Consider the following 23,455-nt stretch of genomic DNA (forward strand, 5'->3'; position numbering starts at 1 on the left):
GTCAATCGCACCATATACGCCCTCTGTCCTTTCTTTGTCTTTCCCTGTCTGCCTCTCCCCAGCATCTGGCTAAGTCTCACCAGTGTCCTTGCTGACGCCCTCGGGTGAACCGGGCCATGTCAGACCTGAATCCATCAATCACTCCGCGCCAGCCGTGGAGAGACAGAAGCGATGGAAATGACAGAAACGGAGGGATGAGAGCAGGGAAAGGAGGGAGGGGTGGCAGATGTAAAGCATAGCCACCAGTCCACCCTCTCCCGCCTTATTTTTCACCTCCCTGTCTTCCTCTTCTCCTACAGCCTCAAGAAACTCAAACTATGACAGAGTTTGAAATCAGCTGTCAGGCTGCAAGAAGCACTCCCAACCAATCCTAATCAAGAGGTTCATGGACCTGAACACATGTTAGACAAGAGGAGATTCACAAGGGGGAAGCGATGGCGAGCGGAGAAGGAATGACACGAGCAAAGGAAGTAAGAAGGGGGATGAGGACAGAAAGGAGAGGGCAAGGAGAGGGACATAGCGCAGAAGCAAAAAGAAAGAAGCGACAACGCTGTGGTGTGGGTGAGCATGTCCTGCAGAATGAAGCGTCCCTGTCAGAACCCCAGCTTCGCCCCCCCGGGCCGCTCCTGATTAATTGTCCGTCCAGCTCCTGTGATAGCACTTTAACCAAGACTCCCGAGACATTTCCCATCCCCCACCAACAGACATCTCCTCCCTTGTACCTGGCTGCCCTTCTACGGCTAAAATGAGGGGAAATTTCCTCTTTCAAATCCCCCCCTCAACCCTTCTTTTTCCTCTGTCTCTGGCCGCTACAAATAATCTTACATCAGCACCCCATTCACCTTGCCATCGGGGGATAATGTCTCTCGGTAGGAGTGAGGTTTCGGAACAGAGGCAGGGGGGAGCTGAAAGCAGCGTGATGTGCAGTGTGTCCCCCCTGTGTGTTTACATGTGCTCTGGTGACTGGCTGAGATAAAGCACCCCTGTCTCAGGTAAACAGTCTAGCACAGCAGTACAAAATGGCTCGGTTGACTTTGCACCTGAATTGCACTTAGTCAGCTCCTTGCACATTTGATACACATATATTTAGTACACTCTCATCCCACCCACCCATATTGTCACACTCATCATTTAATCGCACACTGAAGTGCGACAAAAAAAGAAAAAATATCAGACATTCTACTTCAACCAATCTCCAGTAACTAAAGCGCAAGTTAGGCTTCTGTGCTAAAGTGTTGCAGAGTCTCTACGATTTTCAAATTGATTGATTAACAAAGAATCTGCGGTAAATTGAGGAGTTAAGCCTAACTGCGGCTTAACTCTACAAAGAAGAATATTCAGGATCGTACATTTTTACTGCAGCTCACGTTTAAAAATTGTGCATGAATTTAAAAAAAGAAAAAAAAAATCTGCTTTTCTATACTATCGACAATAATCCAAACTCAGCATTGTCCCTTTATTTTCCTCCCTCTCTGCCAAGCCACAGAACCATAGCATCCATCCGGGTGGCTTTAGAGCCAGCCCCCAAAAGCAGCCAAGGTCAATTGCCTTTCCTGCTTCTCTCATCTTGTGCTTTATGTACCTTCACATCCAGAAAAAAAAAGAAAAAAAAAGGGCTGCGCTATTTCTGCTCAGCTGCAAGGTGACTGCTGCTTCACAGCAGTGACAGCCGCGCTAATGCAGGCTAGAAAGAGTACCCAACATTTCCTTTAAGGTCGTCTTCTTTTCAAAGTAAACGTATTTACATAAAAGTCGAAATATACAGTGCAGCTTTTATCTGCCGCGGCTTTGATCGCCTTGTAGATTCTGATCTTTCCAAAAAAAAAAAAAAAACTGACTAAACAAAAGGATTCATTCCGAATCTATAGATGAACGCAGCTTTGATGATATTAAGGAGCATAAATGGCTGTAATGTTGGCTTTTACAGAGCAGCTGATCAATACCAACAACTCAATGATTATTCAACCAAGATGTGAGATTCTTTCTGGTTCATACACTTTGTTGTGGAATTAATCAATTTTCCATTACTAAACTCACAAAACTGTTCTATGAACTCTACTGCTCTTTTGGTGTTAACATAGTAAAAAACAAATGTGTGAAAACTTGAAAACTTTTTATACCGCACAAAAATATATAAAATTATAACTCAGAATTATTTAACTAAATGCAACCTTTTACGTGTTGGATATGGAGAGTAAAGCAAATAGAAAATCAAAACACTGGCTTTAAAATTCTTCTACTTACCTTTTTTTCTCGCAGTCCAATTTGACTTTGTGGTTCATTCTGTGCTTCTACATCGATGACGAATGTGAACCATTTGCTTAATATTCAGAGACTGACTTTGTGTTCATGATCCTCAGTCATAGTTTATAAGGGTGCTGCGCATCCAGCAATAATGCAATATTAATTTTAATGTTCTATTATTACTCGCGACATAAGTGATAGCGTGTTTGGTGCAGGCATTTGTCATTCCCGCGCAGATAAACTGTTAGCCTGAACGTCTCCCTTACTTCCTCTCTTTTGCTCCCAGATGTCTCCTTACAGCTGCCATGACGGACTGCAAACTCATTTATTACAGGTCACAAACGGCCAAGTGCTTCATTTAAAAGGACACCACACCCTCCAGCCCCTCCTGCACAAGTGAAAAATCGACCTGCAAGAATAGCACACAGGGCACGCCGCTCCATTAGCGCTCAACGGAGGCCACGCGGCACCCAAAAGATGGGAGACGGGGGGCTCGAGCGGCGGGGGCAAAAAAGAAAAAACAGAAAAAAAACAAAGACCGGAGAGATGGTTTGATGGCACGTTTCAGTCACCGTGCCGCAGCTCTCACTCTTAATAACTGCACCAACACAGTGTATTAAAATAAATTCCCTAAAATTAAAATAAATTAAATGTGGATTTTGCAAAATAACGGGAACCTCTGCTCTGAGTGTACCAAGCGAGTACTTCAAAACATAATTTTTGTTTTAACAGGCATTAAAAAGTCTCAGCCCACATAACACATCCCGAGCCTCTTTCGTATTTACTCCGGCACACAAATCACCAAATCACGATTTTGCGTGGAGCGCGTGTTCCGCCGGCCATATCCGATATCACTCAAAGCCGTCTGTAATTACATTGTACATGCAGATTAGCAATGAATATTTTAGAAGGGGATTACTAAAAGAGGAAAGAGACAGAGAAGGAGAGAGCCGAGAGAAATCAGCCCTTTAACACACACCCACATGCCGAACTGCATGAAAAGCTCGTTTGAAGGTGGAGCTAGTCTTTCATGCCCAAGTTGTCAGCCTATTATCATCCTTTCATATGTTTGCCACCATTATTAACTGGGAGCGGGAATAGGAAAATAACACACGGGGGGGGAAAAAAAAATATATAAAGTGAGAATAAAACACGTCACTCCGATGTGTCAGGCTGTCTCTTCAGAGAGAGAAAAAAACATGGCAGACCAACTCTTATCGTCGGACTCTCATTCTAGAACGTGGCGGTAATGAGTGTGCCTTAACAAAGATTAGCCATAATTTCCATTGTCATTTTAATGCTCCCACATTATGTGGAGGCTTACAAAGCCACAGATGAAGGCAGAGGGTGGGCGGAGGGAAGCGAACAGGCAGACACTGGAGCAGAGAGAAAGAGAGAGTGTCTCTGGAGCTTGGTTAGTCTGTCAGTCACCCGCTATCCCTCCAAGCACGCGTGCACACGAGCGCTGACAGACACAGCCCTCGCACGCGCGCACAAACACCGCACAGCATATGCACGGCGCATTTTCCCCGCATTCTTTGTCACCGAATTTTGAAACCCTCCGAACGCGCTTGTCAAAAGGGGTCGGTGGCTGACAGCCTCCTGCAGCCCCTCCAGGAGGATGCGGAGGACGGACGGGCTTCTTGTTTCGAAGAGGAGCAGCGACAACAAAGGGGATCAAAAGTCTCACAAAAGTGACAGGCGTACACGGCGTGTTCGCACTCCCGACATCTACATTGTTTAGCGAACACAGGGTAGAGCCTCGCAAAGGGCCGGGAATCTCGCACATTCGCCTCACACTTTTCGGAGTGACGGCTCGGGGTGGAGGCAGTGGGAGAGCGTGGGGCATGTGTGGCGAAGTGTGGGAGTGAGTCTTTGGAGCGTGCACGCAAATGTATGACGTACGCTGGCACCGGTCTGCACCCAAAACTTTTTTCTTTTTTTAGAATAAAATTTTATGCCAAAACTGTATCATAAAAATCTGAATAATAAATGTTAAAAAAGGCAACAAAAGATGAACAAAACACACAAAAACAAATCAGAATGGCACCGACAAAGACAGTATTAAACCGTTTGAAGTTTTCCGTCAGTTTGTTTGAGTTAAATTAAGGTTTTACTCAATAACTAATTGCTTTAAGGGGAAGAAATGGCATTTGGAGAGGGTTAACCAAATAGTGAAAGCCTGCCATTTGTGCTCTGTACATGAATAATAGGTCTTGTTTTGTCCAAATAATTTATTTCCACTCTAGCCGACATGAATCTTGCAGCAGCAATACAAAGAATAAACCTTAGCAGAAGTTTTTTGTTTGTTTTTTTGACTGACACGTGTCTGAAATCCATCATTTTATCTGGGATTTTTTTTGTGTGTGTCTGTGTGTGTGTGTGTGAATCACGCTGCCACACACTCAAAAACACTAAATGGCAGCAAAAGCACCGAGAATTTTTTATGGCTTCATCCCGCCGCAAGACCTTTTTGGTGGTCCTAAAAGCACATTTGCCAACCTAATTAAAACGCAGCTGATTGATTTCCCCCACGCTCTCGAAACTCAGTCCCCAATCTGTCTAAACTAGCTGCAGAATATTGTCAACGTTATGAAGCGGGGCCTCGCTCGCGTTTGTTGCACTACCTTGTTAATGAAGGACTTTGGCTGCTGTGTATTCAGCACTCAGGGCCTGCGCTGCACAGAGGCCATCAGTATTTCTATTTGCGCGCCCCCCTCCCCTCGCCCTCTCTCGCTCTTGCGCCCTTCTCTTTTCATTCTCTCTCGCACAAAAACTCAAAGCTGGATCAATTTACGAAGAGCACAAAAAAAAAAAAAAAGACAGAACCATAAAAGCAGGAGTTATGGATAAACAGGAAACAAGCATTCCGTTTTCAGCGCACCTCACCAAACCCGCGGTGATCTAATTGCTTGCGAGCCGTGCCTCACACACAGAATTTGCATTTTAAGTACACATGTGATGAACAGCTGGCCGAATTAAGCGCGCGCAGACATGGGTGATGCCCCGATCCAATTATGACATCCTTCACTAAAATGACATTTTACAGCCAAATCGACAATGACACACGGCAACACACATGCACATGTGCGGCGCGTTTATAACTGCGGGTGATAAATGAGGGCGCGGGGTTTGTAAAGGTCGCGGAGGATATGATCCAATCATTTCTGCTCGGCCGCAGACAGTCTGACTGCTTATGAGCCCATCAACAAGTCAAAACTGGGAAACAGTGTCACCAGTTTGTGTCATCAGAAATAATAATAAAAAACTAAAGGAAAACGCAGATGATATAAGAAGATGTATGACACAGCATTAAAGTTTTTAGTCTTTGTGGTGGTATTAAAGAATACTGCTCTGATATAGCTATAGATTTAAAAAAAAATAATTTAAGGCCCTGGACATACTTCTAGTCTCTACTGGAATATTACATTTTTATGTGGTCCTTTGCTGCACATTTTATTGTTAATAACAGGGGTTAAGGAAAGAAAAATGGAGAAATGAATAGGAAACATAACAGTTTCTGCTTCTCTCAAGCTAAATCCAGTTAAGATTAAACACAAGGATTTTTTTTATCCTTCATCCGGCAGCACGTTCACATCCTCCGGAGGGTAAAACACAATAAACCAAAATCTGGGTTTTAGTTTTTATCAGTGACAGGAAACAACAACAACTCGCCAGAGAGAAGGAAACAATCGAGACGACCCACATCTTAAGAGTTTATCACACCGGTACCATCTTATGTATTTACTTGTATCCATCTTTAAAAGGCAAACGCGGAGGATTTGAGATGAAATTGTTTACAAATCTCTACAGTGGATCAACGGCCCTATGTTGTTTCTCACCTCTCAGCCAGACAGAGACGGAGTGGGCAAAAGCACAGGGCTGCACGTCCAGAAATAAATAAAAAAAAAAAAAAAAAATGGAAGTGGATCGCCACCTAATCAAAGGCCGCCATTCTTCTAATGAAAAGCCTGGTGGCATTGGAGGGTCAAAGTCCCTTTAACAGGCGACGGCAGATATGACTGTAAGAGAGGGCTTTGTCGCGGTGCTGAGCTGTGTGGGCCGCTAAATGTGACACCATTCTTTCCCTACCCTTCATACTGGCGGAATAATAATAAAAAATTAAAAAAAAAAGCACAATGAATAGAAGTGTACAAGAAGTGCCAGTCTGTGTGGTGAGAGCACAAAATGTAGAAGGAAAAAAAAAAAGAAAGAAAAGAACAGAATCTCATTCTGCAATTCCAGTGGAGTCACTCTCAGATCCTCACTCAGGCCCTTGTAAACATTTTGATATACTATGAACTCACACATCGGCTACACACCGGGAAAGCACCGTCAGTTCCGATCCAATAAACAGTGGGTGTCAGTAGAAGACAAAGGATGCAGCCACTAAACTATTTTTCGACATCCATTCTCTTCCTCCCCATCCACTTTTTTTTTTTTTTGTCAGGCTGAAATAAAGAAAGCACTGAGGCTGTAAATCGGGCTGATTTAAGGATTTAGTTCATTCCACACAGCAGAGAAACTGAAAAGGCACCTGGCTCCTCGCACACACAGCATTCAACAGATGACTCCGCTGCTCTCCTGCGCACAAAAACCATGAATATTCATATTCACAGATAAGTTTGGGAGTGTGGCCATATGGTACCAAATCGGCAGCTGTAGCCTATGCATTCCCCTACCTCCCCCAGCTTCGGTTTGTAGCTCCAGTCAAATGAATTGGAGAGCAGTGCAGGGACTCATCGGGGGCACACTCAGCATATTGCAGACATGTGCCCTGGCGACATCTAAAAAAAATATATATTAACCCTGGTTTCGCTGGAGACGTTTAATGAAATGTATGATTTCCAGCAGTAAAGGGAGATGAACAATTTAGACCTAGTGCTCATTAAGGAGGGCAATCTTGCATCCAAAATCTTGCAATGCAAGAAAATGCTCCTGTACTCCCCTCCTCGATTTAACATTTTACATCATAGGTAATATAAGCCCTTGGCTACACAACGCACAAAAAGCGACTTTAATACTCATTCACAAGCGCAACTGTTCCATCACCACATTTCATTTGCTCCTTACACGCAGAACTTGGATCGCAGTGTGCAGGGATTCCTTAATAATTCGATATTTGTCTTTTTGTGTCCCGTTGACTTAGAATTACGCACTGAAACACGTGCGTAAAACAGCCACACCGAGAGTCCCCGCTTTTATTTTCCATATGCAGAATTAAGTGCATCCAGCTGGACGGTACAAACTCATGTTAAGACTGAAAATCGAAATTTAAATCTAAATAAATGGAATAAAGAATGAGTGGGGGCGGGCACCTGGACTAAACACTCCTTTAACGGATTAAAGGATACAGATACATTATACTACTTAGGAAACGCATTTCGACTGTGTGTAACACAGCAACGATGAGCTAAGGCAACAAGCGGACGCATCCTTTCCCTCCCTCCCCGCTCCGTCTTCTACACCGCATCCAACATTTTAACTCAATCGCCCACTGTTCCCCCCTCTCTGATTAAACATCGAGCGGTGGACATTTGTCTTAGTCCGTGCGCATTTCAGACCAAACGCAAAACTGTGGTCAGGTTTTTTTTTTCTTTCTTAAAAATGTGTGTGACAGGGGAACCGATGTTTGAAAAGTTTTTTCTTTTAAGATTTAGCAATAAGACTAAGTACAAGAGACAACATGTACACTTAAAATCACGACAGGGTTCACTGGCGAACTGAGAATGATGCTCTGAGAATTAACCAGCAGCCACAACAGATTAATTAAATTAAAATTATATATTTTTTCTACGTGTTGCCTTGATTCCATTTTCCCACATCGCCATAAAACTGTTAAATGTGACCAAAAATCATTTCAAACAGGAGACATAGAGAAGCGAACGCCATATTATTTCCACGCACCCGGCACTCTGACTTAAGCCAATTCTAGTCCTTCCTAAAGGTGATTATGATGATGCTGGTGATGTGCTGCTTTTTGTCTATCCAGTCTTTCTCCCTCTTTCACACAAACACGTCGCTGGGTGCGCTTCTACCTCCCCGCGCGCAAAGAGCGCCCCTGCACTGTACAAACAGTACTGCCACTGTCAGTGTGAAAAGTCTTGGTGCGCTGCATCGCTGCTCCTCAAACTGTGGTCCACGCATCCCTGAGGGGTCTCATTATAAAATAAGGAATAATGGAATTCTGCGGTAATCCGCTTTGCTTTTTTATTATTATTATTATTATCCCGGCACATGGATTAATGTCACCAGGTGGATGAGTTACACGGATCAATACAAAAAAAACATGACACTGATCGACTGTTTCCATAGGAGCCCTTGCAGGACTTTTAAATTAAAATAGTTTGAACAAATAAGCGTGTTTTTATTGACAGTTCATACGTACAGCTGCTACATACAGTCCCTGTCCCATCAGGCAAACGCATTAATAACAATAACCACGGGTTTATGTGTTTAGACTTATTCTGTTATATCAAAGACACTGGGTTTGGAGCAACTTTTGAGACAGTTATTTATTTGACAGCTTGTCTATCCATAGGAGATAGAAAGAGCACAAAAGCATGTTGTAAAGCGAGGCTGGCACTCCTTTGCGTTTGTCCAACTGCACTCTGAAGGACATCAAATGCTCCTCTTTCTCTCCAAATTCAACAGTGCCGCTCTGTGCAAGAAGACGGAGCGAGTCACTCGCTTGGATTCATCAGATGCACGGCTACAACCTGCCATCTGCTCCAACCAACACCTGTGTTTCAGTGCAACAGTGAACCGTACGTCATCCCCCCTTCTCAGAGGGATGACGCCGCTTTTTATTTTAGACGTTTCTCCAACATTAGAACTCGATGCCGCTGATGGAAAAGACAGAGGTTGGACTTGGCAAACCCCAATATCCTCACATGCGTAACGCGGAAGAATGGGAAAGTGTGCCCGGTGAATAGTTGTGCTGCGCTCAGCGCGCATTGACAAGCACTCAAAACCGCGCACACAGCAGAGCCAAGCGTCTGGCGTTCACTCACCTGATTGTGAAGTGCTGAACCCAAATAAGAGGCAAGTCAGAAGAAAGCCGAGGCAACACGGGGCGGACGTTGGTTTCATTGTTGTGCTTAGCAAGTATCTCCTTTAAAATTCACATGTCCAGCAGCGTATCCTTCCTTGAAGCAGCCAGAAAGGATGAAGTCGCTTGCGTCTCACGCCTCTTCAGCGTGCGACTTTGGAGACTTGAGTTGCTCTTGGCCAAGTTTACAGTTTGTCCGACGGTCCCTTACCTCACCTCTCCGTTTCTTCGGGCCCAAATTCAGGACCGACTCGAAGGCAGAAATGACGAAATATTATTTTCCAACGCACGCACTGAAAAGCTCGTCTAAATAGTGTAAAGCAGTACTCATGCCATTACTCCCCGAGTTGGATACACTGTGCAGCTGCAGACTCGCATTCTTCAGACACACCTCCGAGTCCCAGAACTCCTCCTACTGGCGCTGCGATTGGCACAGGTGACCGACCATCACCCTAAAGCCCGCCAGCCACAACTTAAGGCGCGACGCCATTGGACGACGCAAGATGCCAAAAGCCCATGAGTTTGCGCGTCGGTCTCTGTTGCACCTGTCACACTGAACACAGCAGAGATCCTTTCTGCCAGGAGGATTTATAGGTGTAATGAGTCAAATAGAATGACACTTAAAGGTGTCTTCTCCGGAAGATATAGTTTGATTTTGGAGCGTTGATTTAATACTGAACCGAAAGCAATGGACTTGAGGACAGTGGTTAAAGCGATGCCTGGAGAACAAGAATACACCACATGATCAGGTTTACTAGGAATTAAAGTGTGTGTGTGTGTGTGTGTGTCAAAATATTTGGATATTTCAATTTCGACTATTTCAATTTCAAAGAATGACATTTTGTCAGCAAACCCAACAGATTACTTTTTTTTTTTCACGCAGCACTTTAAGAAAAGATTTCCATTTTTCCCTCAGTTATCAGACCCCATTACCGCTGAAGGCAATATCTCCCCACATCCAGGGTAATCGTTTCCCCCCCCACCCAGGGAGGGCTTGGTGTAAATGACACAAATAAAAGTCAAATGGAACGTTTAGATAGTGATATTATTGTGCCCACTGAGCTATTTGTAACAGTTTGAAAGCAGTGACTTTGCGGTGACAGAAAAATAACTAAGATAATGGGAGGGGTGTAGGAAACAACGTGACAAAAGGTTATTACTTTCACCAGCTGCTGCCTACTTTTGCACTTTGGAAGGTTGAACGCCTCCTGCAGTTCCAATATGTCCACACATCTGGACAGATATGATGCGGTCTTGACTGTTCCCGCCCACCCCCAAGATCTTTTGACACGCATGGCCAATACCCTGGCAAAGCATCAAAGGGTAGTGGGGTAAGGGGCAAAACTGTATTTAATTGGGTAAATAAGTTAAAGTCCATTTTCTTTAGTGTATGAGAAAACAGTACAATTCTTGCACTTTATCTTCAAGTGCATGCATCATGGACGTTGGCCACCTTGCCATTAGAATGAATATATAAGTACCGTAAAACTCTCATACTATAAGATACCAGTAAGTTCTATTGCTACATGATCTTTAAAAGGACAAATATTTACGCTCTTCCAAAGGTGAGTGGTTGTTAGCTTTACTATGACCACAGGAGACGGTTAACCTTCATTTTATTTTTTCATTAAATCTGTTTATACCTGAGCTATCAAACATTATATCGGCTATAACAGAATGTATACTGGCCCTTAGAGATTTTGTTCGCCTGAACAGGGATGCACAGCCTACTGCTTTCTACCCACTGCCTGGCCCGGCGCAGTTTCTGGTCCTGAACACTGAACTTGAACTTCCCTGATCCAAGTGTACCCAACACTTTAGGAAAATGGGATGCAGACACTTCCAGTTTTCACTTTGAAGAAAGTCAAAACTCCGTGTTGTTTTCAGCTTGGCTGCAGAATGAATAATGCACTGAACTGTGAGGGGCACTTTTTGAACTTGTGCTGCAGTATTGACCCTTCGCCAGTGGGGGGCAGTCCACTCCTCACCAAATAGGTCACAGGGCACCGTGGGGGGTGGGCGACTCAAGCTGCCACCAACCAGCTTCCTGACTCTGTTTGACATTGGCTTCCTATCACACAGAAGCTTTATTAAATATTCCTCAGCAGAAATGAGCTTTTAATATCACTGACACTGCAAATTTATTAAGAAATATGGAAAAATGAGATCTGGCAGCATGTTACGAGGAGAGGCTTTACTCTGAATGTGCCCCAAAAGGCCGTCGTTTATCATTTTTAATACCGAAAATGCAATTTAGCAACGCTGTGTATTTTCATTATGCATTACGCTTTAAGAGGCACCTTCTGACAGTATCAACCTAATGCTGTCAATTAGGTAATTTATTCCAGGGATTACGAGCGGGAATGAGACAAGGTTTCATGTGTTCTTCATGGCGTTCCCCAATGCCTGCTGTACAGCTAATCTAATACATAACCCCCTGATTTGTTTAATGGATGAGACTTTGCTGCTGCAAGAGGCACGCCAATAAAAGCCAGGCCCTCCAGAGGCTATTGTGCCTCATAATGATGCCAGACACACAATGTGAGAGTTATGAAGCAATTTTTTATCATGCGGCACATTGTTTTGCTCTGCTGGTGCCGCGCAAGTAAAGGCAATCTCTCCCTGCAGCATAGCACTCCCCCCCACACACACACTTAGATAAACCTTCAATATGATAAACTGTCCCATCCACGTGTTGCAGAGATGAAGGAAGTTTAAGGCTGAAATGCATGCCTTGTTCAGATTATTAGTCTCACACACACAACTGAGACTTTTCATTAACATTATTCTTCTTGTATATCAGATTTTCCCTAGAAGGCAACTGAGCCGCGTTAGAAAGCTCCTCAAGCATCAGATCTTAAGCAGCATACTCCGAGATTTGCGAATCTCCACGAGTGGCAAAATGTCTTTCGAATTTTAAGCTTTCAATAAATAAAACGACGTCCGCCATGAACACCTGAAGGCCAGCAGAATGCTAACACAGTCTTAAAACAAGACAGGAAGTTAACGGTTAAGTCGCGTCTACGCACGGGACCCTCCGATGACATCTATCACAACAGGTCTTCGTTCATGCCTCCTCAGTGCATCTATCTTCCCCAAACAATAAGATGAATGCTTCTTTCAAGAAAACCCTCAGTTTCTGAGATGCCAGGGCTGCAAAAACTTGGAGGTATTTGTTATTGTCAAAACAAAATGGGTCGGTTGAATAGATAATACCGGAGTTGTCTGAGGAAAGCGACAAAAAGAGCTTAAAGACTATTACACCCACACCAGAGTATTTCACACTTTTTATATAGTGCCAAGCAAAAAAAAAAAATCAATATCAATATGGCTGCCTGTATTAATCGCTGTGAACACTGATAACTGCTGTTCAATAATAGAAATCTTACACCCTCCCCCATTAACAAATGCAAACGCTTTTCCATTTAAAATGCGGATTAATAGACATATTAATCATTGCGGATCAGATGCGGGCGGGGGGGGGGGTTCTGGACAGATTCTCATTCCATAATGACAAGGACAAACAGCAATAATGAGAATTTCCAAGCGTAGATTGCCATTGATTGTATCTATGTCAGCTGACATCTCAGGCTGCAGGCTGCTCCAAGTCATGCAAGTCAGTGGGTAGATAAACAGAGATGACACATCATTTGACATGGCAGTTGATAAAAATTCAATCAGCGACTCTCCCACCCCCCACCCTCATTTCATTGTTAATGGAAACGTTTAGGCGTTTAGGAAACAAAGTCTTCACGTTTAGATTTTTTTCTCCGATTCAAAATTAAGCCAACGGTGCCAACATATTGACTGATACCGATATCTGTAGAGGCATGAGTCCCTTCCAAGTCACAGGGAGCGGTGCACTTTGAATCGTTCGTCTTGAACTGCATACAGTGCTTCTCTACATGTCATGGGTACCAAATACAATGTAAACGCGTTATGGACACTATATACTTGAAGGAGACTGACGCACTTTTTTAAAGTAAAGACTTTAAGGATCCAGAACTAAGACGGACATCGAAGTGTTCTTTCCGTCTAAACTTCATCTCATTAGACATTTTGTCTTTTTGCACCAAGACACCATGCAACTGGAGAAACGAAGTAGCCAAAATCAAATTGTCAATATAATATTTATGGTCGTTTAAACTACAAAAAAATATTTTAAAAAAGTAGACAAAGTCAACGTGTAATCATATCGTCTCTTGCGCGTGTAGGAGCAGGTGTTGATCAAAAATCATATCACACATTTTTTATGTCAGTAATTTCAGTTAATACATAACTTTTACTTAACCCCACTTAACTGATGTGTATATTAATTAATGCATAACATACAGTATACAACATTTGTGAGATCGGTATTCATATGCATTCATATTGTGATTCACATGAGACTTTCACCATTTTATAAAATATCGAAATGCATATCAGTGGAGGCGGCGCGGACAACATGCAGTAGTTTTAATTATGTCAAAATTTATTTTAGCTGCTCATGACAGATAACGGTTATCAGCAGTCACAATGATGTAATTAATTTCCTTCAGGATTACATGGAATTACACTTGCTGCAAAGGTTCAGGCAGCAAATAACCTCACGCAGTCATGTTACGTCAGGTCCAAATCATATTTCTACGTCTTCTGTTTAAGGCAAACATTTTGCTTGACTCATAATGCTTACACCGCCTGCAAATGTAGCTCCATTTATTCAGTTGCCCGTATGTGCCTCTTTATTACTCAAGTGACTTAAGGGAACTCATTGCGTCCGTTAGCATGATATCCCAGCTACCACTGCTACAGGCCTCCCTGTACAATGAGCTCACGCAGGGTCTGACAGGTTTGATTATGCAAAAAGAAAAATTAAAGTTGTCAATGCGCAACCTCGTTTGAGGTGATTAGCTGAAGGATTGATATTAAGGTTTAATTTGGCATGATGCCAAGTGAGTGGAACATCTCAATCTTAATTTTATTTATTTATTTTACCTTTGCTGTCATGTTTCCTTTTCAATTTGTTTGGGCTAACAGACTCACCGCCATTTAAAAGTTCTGCAGATACCAAGTGATTAATTTAAGAGGGACGAGAAGCATGTTTTCAAATTCAAGAGTAAGGTAATGAATTTAAATGCGATTAGTTATGTTCCATGAGGTCCAAATCATTTCATAGAAACTGAAAAACATTTTGTTTGGCTCATAATGCTTTAACCGCTTTCACTGCAACAGTTATCTGCATTTTCACCAGTTTGCAAACTCAGCTCAATCTATTCAGTTGCGTGTATAAATGTGTTTGTGCCTCTTTATTATTAAAGTGACTAAAGGGAACGCATAGCGTAGGTTAGCATGATGTCCTAGCTACCACTGATGAAGGCCTGTCTTTACAAGAAGCTCATGTAGGTCTGACACGTTTGATTATGCTAAAAAAAAAAAAAAATCATTAAAATCTTCATTGCTCAACCTCGATTAGGGTGATTAACTGAAAGACTAATGTTCACATTTAGTTTTGCATGATGCTAAGGGAGTTTTATGTTTCTTACCTTTGCTGTTTCCTTTTCCAATTTGTTTGGCCTAAGAGATTCCAGGTGCTGCCTGACCTCCATTTAAAAGTTCTGGAAGGAACCAAGTGTTTAATTTAGGAGGGGTGCACATACAAACAGAAGTTAATGGACTTAAATGAGACGAGTGAAACAGTTTTGACGCAAATTACCAATTTAAATTTAAAGGTGACAGTGTAAATAATTCGGTGTATGAAATCTATTTGTTTGTATTTGGTGTTTTTTATTTTGTTTGCTTGTTTCTTTGTTTGTTTTTTGTCTGACCACTTAGTAGAATGGTAGGGCTCGGAGTTCAGTTGTAGCTGCCAATCCCACCATTTTTATTCATTTAAATTACTGAAAGATTATTTGGGATTTACAATCCTGGCTTCTATCAGTTGGAAAGACATCTTTAGTCAGTGAGCATAAGTAGTACTCTAAAGGAAAAATGAAATAAATAAATATAACCTGCATGCCTGAATAAAAGTTAAAATTTTAGTTTGTATGGGTTAAGTCTTGTGAAAATCTGTTTATTTCCCAGCACAATTTATTCAAACTGTCCCCCCTGAGAAGTATCAGGGATTACTCGGCCTGTGTGCACACGTGTCAAATCCACCATAATATAGATACTCTTCTGAGTGTGCAGGTTCTACACTCGACAGCCATTTCCTGTCCCTTCCGTTTTTCTCGTCGTCAGACTCATGCGGTGGCTAAAGAGTCAACTGAAACTCCTGCACCCGGCATGAGACTGACTCAGTGAGCAATAAGCAGCGTTAGCGCATTACACACACATGATTACGTGGCCATTTCCTCAGCGAATGAGTCTCATCAGAAGTCACTGAAGAAGCCACTGAGTGTGTAATTGTTTCCCATTAGGGGAAATGTTGACTGCCATCGAGTCCCCATCTCACTGCGGAGTTTGCTGACGGATGTTCACTGTCCACTGAGTGAATCGGGCTAATTCTGCTCTGAGTTGTGACGGAATTACTCAAAACCCCAAAACCACCAGATCCGTTATGGGGTGAGGTTGATGCGTCATGTTTTTTTTTTATCTTCACTGCAGGGCAAGAGTTTAGATGTTTGTTGATTCACTGACTTAAGACGTCATTACCAATGTCCCCGTACCTCAAAATGCGGTCTGATGCTTAACGGGTTCCTGATTTCATGTGCTGTTCTCACTGCGCAGCGTGTTCTTATTTGTGCGCTGTAGCTTCACGGGAAGGTATTCCACGCACACGCCGCGCGTACTTTTGTTCGCATCTCTTTTCAGCCTTTCTTTTCTCTATCTGCAGCATCACATACACACTCGCCGTGAAGCCTGCACTGCAGCAATGAATAATCGTTGGCATGTGCCCTTGTGAAGGTGTTGTAAATTGGATAGCTTACACTGCAAATTACAGGCCGGTCAAAAGTTCAAATGAGGCCAACCATGTCAAGTGAGACCTGAGGATGAGGCGGAGGGAGGACTTTTCTTAAGTTATTAATGCTGCCTTAGATGAGCTCTGCTGCTGTACGATTAGTCTGATGTATGGAGCAGGCACGAGAGCCAGTGGTTAGGAGGTTCACTTTACAATGCTGCCATCTTCAGGGAAGAGCTGAGGATGCCATCATCCCAGAACCGTGTGTTCTTGGTAGTCCACTCCTGCATTGAGATGGACAGTAGATAGTAGTAGATGGAAAACAATAATAATAATAATAATAAAAGGATAAATAAAATCTGAAGGCAACCAGTGAATACAAGTGCTTCTTAAAGAAGCAGCTTGGGAAACGAACGGTCACAAGCTCGTGTCTCTCTGCGTCCTAACAGGGAATAACCCTACTGGGTTAAGATTGTCTCTACTCCTTTCAGTCTGTTCAAGTCTAAACTGAAACGCTAACATAAATTTCTTTTTTGGAACAAAAACTATTATACTATTAAGATGCTTGTGAACCACGATCTTTCTGCTGTAATAACTTGCGATTCCAGTATTTTACTGAATCGCTTCAGTCAGTTTACGCCTGTGCTCACAACTATTACTGGAGCAAAACGCCCTTCAGCGCCAGAAGAAGGATTCAAGAATTCAAATTTCTAAAAGTGTTATTATGCAAATTCTCCGTTGCCACAGAGCGCTTCACTTTAATTCTGCGAATGAAACATGATCCCGGTTAAGTCTCTTTCAGTTTTTGCTTATTATTAAGTGGAGCTGTTTCGTAATCTTCAGTCTCCACAGGGCCAGAGTGAGATAGCTGTTCACCTTCAACTCATTTCCAGTGTATTATGAAACACATTCAAAGCCGCACTGAATGCTTCAAGCAATAACTGCAGTGTATTAGGAGACTTTATTATTATAAAAAAAATTACCCTGAAGTTTTTTTTTCCAAACAGTTATTTGTGGTAAATGATGGTTTAAGATGAGCCTCCTGATGCTGCATATGTACAGAGTCCAGATGTTTGTAGGTGGATGTGGGGAATTTTTGACAAAGGAAAAAATAATAATAATTAATTTCAGAGCTTCAGAAAACCTGAAATAAAAAATCATTTTACATCATGGTAACATTGTTATGTACATGTTGGTAATATATACAGTATATATATATAACTGCTGTTGTTTTGTGTTTGATAGCAACAAGTCACCACTGGATGGCAGTAACAGAAAGCATCTCAACAGCGAATGGTCTCTAAGGGTGAACTCCAAAATGAACACAGAAATAAGAATGATAATGTTTGACTAGACCTTTGCGTATGCTTGTTTGCGCGTGTCAAAATGCGTGTTACTTTTTGTTTGGGTGGACGGACGGAAAAACTTCAAACCTCAAAGTTTTCTTGATTGTTTGCAGTGATCAGCACCCAAGTCAAAGTTCTCTTCTGTCAGCAGCAAAGATCAAGATCATTTTGAGCAGAAAACAAATTGTAGAACCCCCAGGACTGACTTTCTAGTCTCCAAAAGACAAACAGTTCGAGAGGATGTACGAAGAAACAAAATGCGGCTGCTGGTGTGAGATAGCACCTTTGATAAATAAACATTCTTACAGTATCTGTTATGTAAAAATTCAAAGACTAGTTAAAGTACCTGCGGGTAAACCCAATTCACATTTAGGTCATGTTTTTCTGTTTTGGATGTTGACGTACCCACAATGTTCTGTATAATTTCATTTTTGAAAGCATATCATGTACCAAAATAAACCCATGTGTGTGACTTTTTTCCCCTCATATTTCTTTTAGTGACTAGATAAATATAATAAATAAAATCTAATTTCTTCAACATAATTGATGCTGCTGACTTGGCACAACGTTAACATTTTGGAGTACAGTGTACATACAAACATAATCTAAACGGCCAGTAGCACTTTCTCAGCCTTTGCAGTCATGTCTCCAGAGAAAGACTTACTTTATGAAAGTGGTGATAATGAGAGCCACGCTCAGTGCACTGAAGTCTGTAAGGGATGATGGCAAAATAACGGATTCAGCTCATACTATAGCAATAGCAAGTATGCAGGCTGTATTTATGGCACTGTGTGGTACGAGCTGAAACCACCCAAAAAAGAATAGCTGTTAACAAAGAGCTGATGAGAATTAGAGAATAGAGAATTGTGGTTTCGACGAGGAGACGAGGAGATACGCTGGTGATAAATTTGCTCCCAGAAAATGTTTTTGTTTACACAGGGCGCCGTTCGTTCAGAAGGAGGCCCAGCCAGGTAGGCATCTGGTTAGACGTGTGTCAGTCTTTCCATCTGAGTCTCCCACTCTGCTGTTGACCCCAGAGCCTGCAACCACAAGAAAAGCACTGACATTTGAGAAACAAAAAGTGAGAAGCGTGCCAAAAGTACTGACACCAACTGTTTTATTTTTGTCTCTCTGTCTCCCTTTCCGTGAGTCGAGCGCGACAAGCTCGAATGTGTGAACTGCGCTGGCAGAGGCCATCCACTCTTCTAAGTGAAGAGCTGATCACTATACTGACCCGCTTGATTAATGTGTTCTTATCTGGAACTTCGTCCAAAGGCAGCGACGCCTTTCATGCTTTTGTGAATTGTACCAAAATTCACACGATTTTGTCCGTTTCATGTACGGTAGTTCCTTTTCATGCTGCTGTTGTTGCTACTTGAGAAATCCTACACATAATAATTAATGGCGTGAAATGACTGCATTTCAGTTTGACTAACTGGGTGTCATCACAGCCTCTTCTGAGAAGTACAGTAAAGCCAGACCTTTTTCACATTTTCTGACAACCCGTCAGCATCATTGTACAGAAACAACTGTGTGTGTGTGTGTGCGACCCACTGTGTTGATACCTTATGCACAGCAACCTGCGTTCTGACTGCAAAGTGGGACACACAGGTGCCATAATTCAAACTTTGATTTCAGTTTTAGTAATACCGCCGTGTGAGAACGCTTTCATCGCGAATGCGAACACGCTTTAACGGCGACTCCATTGTTATGATGGCACGGGCTCGGTAGTAGTTTGGCGCTGAAGTTGACGGATGATGAAGCGGAGAAAAACACAGGGAGGAGCTGACATACTGTGTCTCCCCGGCCCACAATGAGCAGCACACAATGTGATGCAAATGGAATAACATCAAGGGCTGACATTTTCTTTTTTTCTCTGCACTTTGGTTTACAGTATGTGTGGCTGCCCTTTAAATCAATTGCGATAATTCTGAACTCCCTCTGCCGACCCCTTTTAGGTTCCACCCCCTAAAACAGCTAATACATGTAGCAGTGGCTGAGCAGAGTCAACCTGAAAATGATGATGAAAAAAAAAGAAAAAAAGAGAAAAAAAATCTATTTACAAATCTATTTTTGGAGCCGTCATAAGTTTCTCAGTCCATGGCTGACGTTCACATTTGACTGAATATAGGCCTGAACTGGGGAAACTTCCTTCTTTTTTATTTGTCTGTGTCAAAAAGAGGTTTTGTGTTCACATTTTATTTCCTGTTTTCAGTTCAGCTCTTTGCAGCTGTGTATCCATTTATGTCAAACCGCCGGTGTCTGGAGCCGCACATCCCGATTTCCTACAGTAAACCTAGCTAGGTGCCAGCCCTCAAAACTGTATCTCGCTTCCCAGTACATTTTTTCTCTTCTTCTTCACAGTTCAAGCTGATCAGCAGGTGTGCACCTCTCTACAAAACCCCACTTTCTCTCTTTCTGTCACGTTCTCTATCTTCCTGTGTCAGATGCATTCATCCCTCTCTCTCAGTCTCTGTAGCTCTCTCTCTCAGTTTCTCTATCATTGTTTCTCTGTATCTCTTCCCTGCTCTTTCAGTATGACTTCCAAACAAGCATCTGATGTGCTTCTCAGCTCACTCTCCACAAACCCGCCTTCCCCCCCTCGCTGCTTTTTCACTAGACGAGGCTGCAGGAAGGAAAGTGGAAGTTCCCCCACAGTCCTACTTCCTCCCCACATGAATATTTTTGTGACCTGCTCTTCTAAGACCACAAACCAAATTACCCAGAGGCCTTTGCAGTGACACCAAGACTTCCTCACAAAGATGGTGTCTGCACAAGGGTGTCAAAAAAAAAAAAAAGAAAAAGGTTGGCCTCAAAAATATGAACCAGCAGGGTAATTTCCAGCTGCCTGCAAAAACGTGCATCGAGTAAAATTTGGGGAGCTCACGGCTTTTATTTGCATAAACTGCACAAAAGCAAGCCTGCAGCGGCAGGCGCTGCACCCGTTGCGTCAGCCGAGTGTGTTGACATATTCGGAGGAACCGCAGAGGCGCGGATGACCTCCCCACCAGTGCCAGAGCAGGCGACAGCACTGTCCAGAGATTCTCAAGAGCGATAGCACCACCTCTTCCACAACCTCACCTCCGACGTTTCGACAGTGACATTGCACCAGCCGCTCGCAGAATTTCATTAATCTTTTTTCCCAGCAACTCACGTTACAACAAACAAAAGCAGCAGCAGCAAAAAAAAAAAAAAAAAAAAATTAACAGAGCTGCTGTATTTGATACCAAATTTCTACAGTGGTTCAACGGGAGTTACTGACTTGTAAAATCTGGGCGTGTAACAGAAACCAACTAGGCGTGCGGGCTGTTGTCTCGTGTGCGTGTGCGTGCGTGCATATCTCTGCTGGCGTATGCGAAGGTTTAAGGGCCTGTCCAAACATCCTCCACTACCTGGCAGGAAAAACAGGAATAGGACTTGTCACCGGGCGATTGCACAACCTCGCTGAGGATTCACACTCGGCTGAAAAAGATCTGGAATTGCTCCCTGGTCTGTAACTTGAAACCAGCAGTACAGGCTGATGCATTCCTCCTCGAGCCTCCGACAAAACCAACACCGATTCCACGGCGCTCGTGAATTAAAGCGGCATCTTTTTTTTTTTAAACTAGTGCGTCGTACGTTACCGGGATCGCGTTCACTATCAGTTGCATTGGGAGCACTGGAGGGAAACACTTTCTGCTGATATAGAAAAGAAAGCGCTTGCATATAATGATTCCCAGTACGTCTCCTGACATGCTGTGCGCTGGCTTGAAAAGTTGTCCGGTGCCATTATGAGGTGTGCTTTGGTTTTAACTGAAGGAAAAAAAAAAAAGTGTGTGTGTGTGTGTGTGTAGGTGCGCATGTCAGTAGTTTCCAGCGCTTTTGACGCCTCTACACAGCAGCTCTTATTCTCTAACAGGATCTGCAGAAGAAGTGGCATGGGCAGTGGAACTCGACAGAGGAAGTCTCGCAGCCATGAAGCTGTCAGACGGCTATCCCGAGGAGGAAAAAAAAAAGAGAAATAATAATAACAACACTAATAGTAGCCCTCGGTCTGAAATATTTTGCCAAACATACTTAACGCTCAGCTGTCATTCCGGTGTGAGCTCCCAGGTTACACAAACTCGCAGCCGTTCTCATAAATATACCGCGGGAGAACAAAGCGCGGTGAAAATGTCAAACGTCCTTCCTTTTTTTATGACAGACTATTAGAAATGCTGGCTACAGCATCTAAATAAAGCCTGCTCTGCTATATTTTCCAGACTCCAGTGTCGAGTAGGACTGGGGGGAACGGGAAACAGTCACTTCACGGCGATCTTCAGCAGTTAAAATGGCTTATTGATCGGACAGGTCATAGGAGAACGGCTTCTCGAAGTAAGATCTCAGGCTACAGCCGGACGACCCGAGTTCTTATTGTATCAAATAACAGATCCTTCACATTTATTTGGTGCATTACTACTACAGACTAAACCCTGACTAACCAGTTCAAGGAGCTTTGACTTAGATGGAAAGCGTCATTTTCACACCAGTCTTTAATCATCTCCCCTGAAACAAGAACGTCATTGATTTCTAAATACTTGTGTTTACCTCTCAGTGAGAGAAGAATATTTTAAACAAACAATTAATTGATTCTAATTGAATCAATTAATTGTTTCGCTAATCTCTTGTGTCACCCCAACGCAACTCCGAGTCACGACAGGATGCGGCAGCTTCAGTTTCCAGAAAACTAAGCGTTCTGGACCGTTCTGTCGAAATGTCGCACCCTTCTCTCGAGAACTTAGTTCTCAGCTAATTATTACTTTTTTCCTTAATACATGGAATGTATGACGAAAAGCGTGTTCCTGCCAGATGAGCACCACAAAGTGAGGGCAGGTGCATCACTCCTGTGCTGAAAGTATGACTCAAACTGAGATATGATCTAGATGGGAACAAACAATCAACTGACAAGCAGGTAAATAGAGGAATCCGGAGATGAAAAGATACAGTTTGGGGTCTGTTCTAGCTCCACACTTCTCAGTTCTGCTACCGCCTTCAGGCAGCTTTGATTTGGTGTGCGTCTGCCGTGTGAGCGTGTGAGGGTGTGCACGCGCGGCACACAGATTAAAGAAGTAAGGGGGTGAAGAAGACTGCTCTGACATTTAGAGGCTTCGGCGCCCACCTGTTCATAGACAAAGACTGGGGAGGAACAAACACCAGCCACTGCGTCGTGAACCGAGGCAAGCCCGTGCAAGGCTGTACAGTATGACAGAGAAATTCATTTTTTATTTGCAGAGGATTTTCATAAATGGAAAAAAAACTGCACACCAGTGGAAAGCAGCAACTGGCCCAGTAGTACTTTCTGCTTGGTTTATTTTTAACATTTTTTTTTTTTTTTGTAATAAGTAATGCTCAATAACAATAAAACACACCGAGTACAGTGTTTGTTTAAATTTTTCTCTTCTTTCTTTGTGCTTTGGGTGGCTCACATGACTGATTGCTATCTGACCTTACATAAAACTAAAGCCAGCGCTCGCTTCATGCACCCGGCCAAACCCAGGAGTTGTCCTGGCAGCGTGACAGTCAGGGCTTAATTGTCTAATTCTATTTCTGTTCTTTCTTTTTCCTTGTACGCCTTCACGTCAAGGAAACTGGCCTACTACAGCGCAATGCGCTGACGATTCATAGAAATCAATACAATTCACACATCCTGCGCGTTAGTTTTATGAATCTGAGTGAGCAAACTCTCATTAAGGTGGGCTCCAGATAGACAGACGGAGCTGAAAGAAATCTTCCTCCACATGTTGTAAATTGTTTGATAAACTTAACCTTAGACAACCTTTGGCCCTGAGAATGACATTATCTGATCAGGCCCCATTTTCTGATGACTAAGCCTTCCATTGAAAATGAGCACAATGGGATGAAACCTCAAGCAAACTCTGTAAGTGACTAAATCGTCTCCTGACGACCAGTTCACAG

The 23,455-nt window shown here is 42.9% G+C and overlaps 1 protein-coding gene across 1 annotated transcript in view; it reads right to left on the reverse strand.

The window, feature by feature from the left end:
* Window positions 1-10,010, reverse strand: part of LOC125017431 (receptor tyrosine-protein kinase erbB-4-like) — a 292,157-nt gene extending 282,147 nt beyond the window's left edge. Inside the window, exon 1 of the mRNA XM_047600584.1 lies at window positions 9,258-10,010. Coding sequence (XP_047456540.1) covers window positions 9,258-9,336 — 79 coding nt within the window. The 5' untranslated portion in view covers window positions 9,337-10,010. The remainder of the gene's footprint in view (window positions 1-9,257) is intronic.
* Window positions 10,011-23,455: the final 13,445 nt, after the last annotated feature.

The sequence above is a fragment of the Mugil cephalus genome, chromosome 12 (assembly GCF_022458985.1).
Source record: "Mugil cephalus isolate CIBA_MC_2020 chromosome 12, CIBA_Mcephalus_1.1, whole genome shotgun sequence".
Classification (NCBI taxonomy): Eukaryota; Metazoa; Chordata; class Actinopteri; order Mugiliformes; family Mugilidae; genus Mugil; species Mugil cephalus.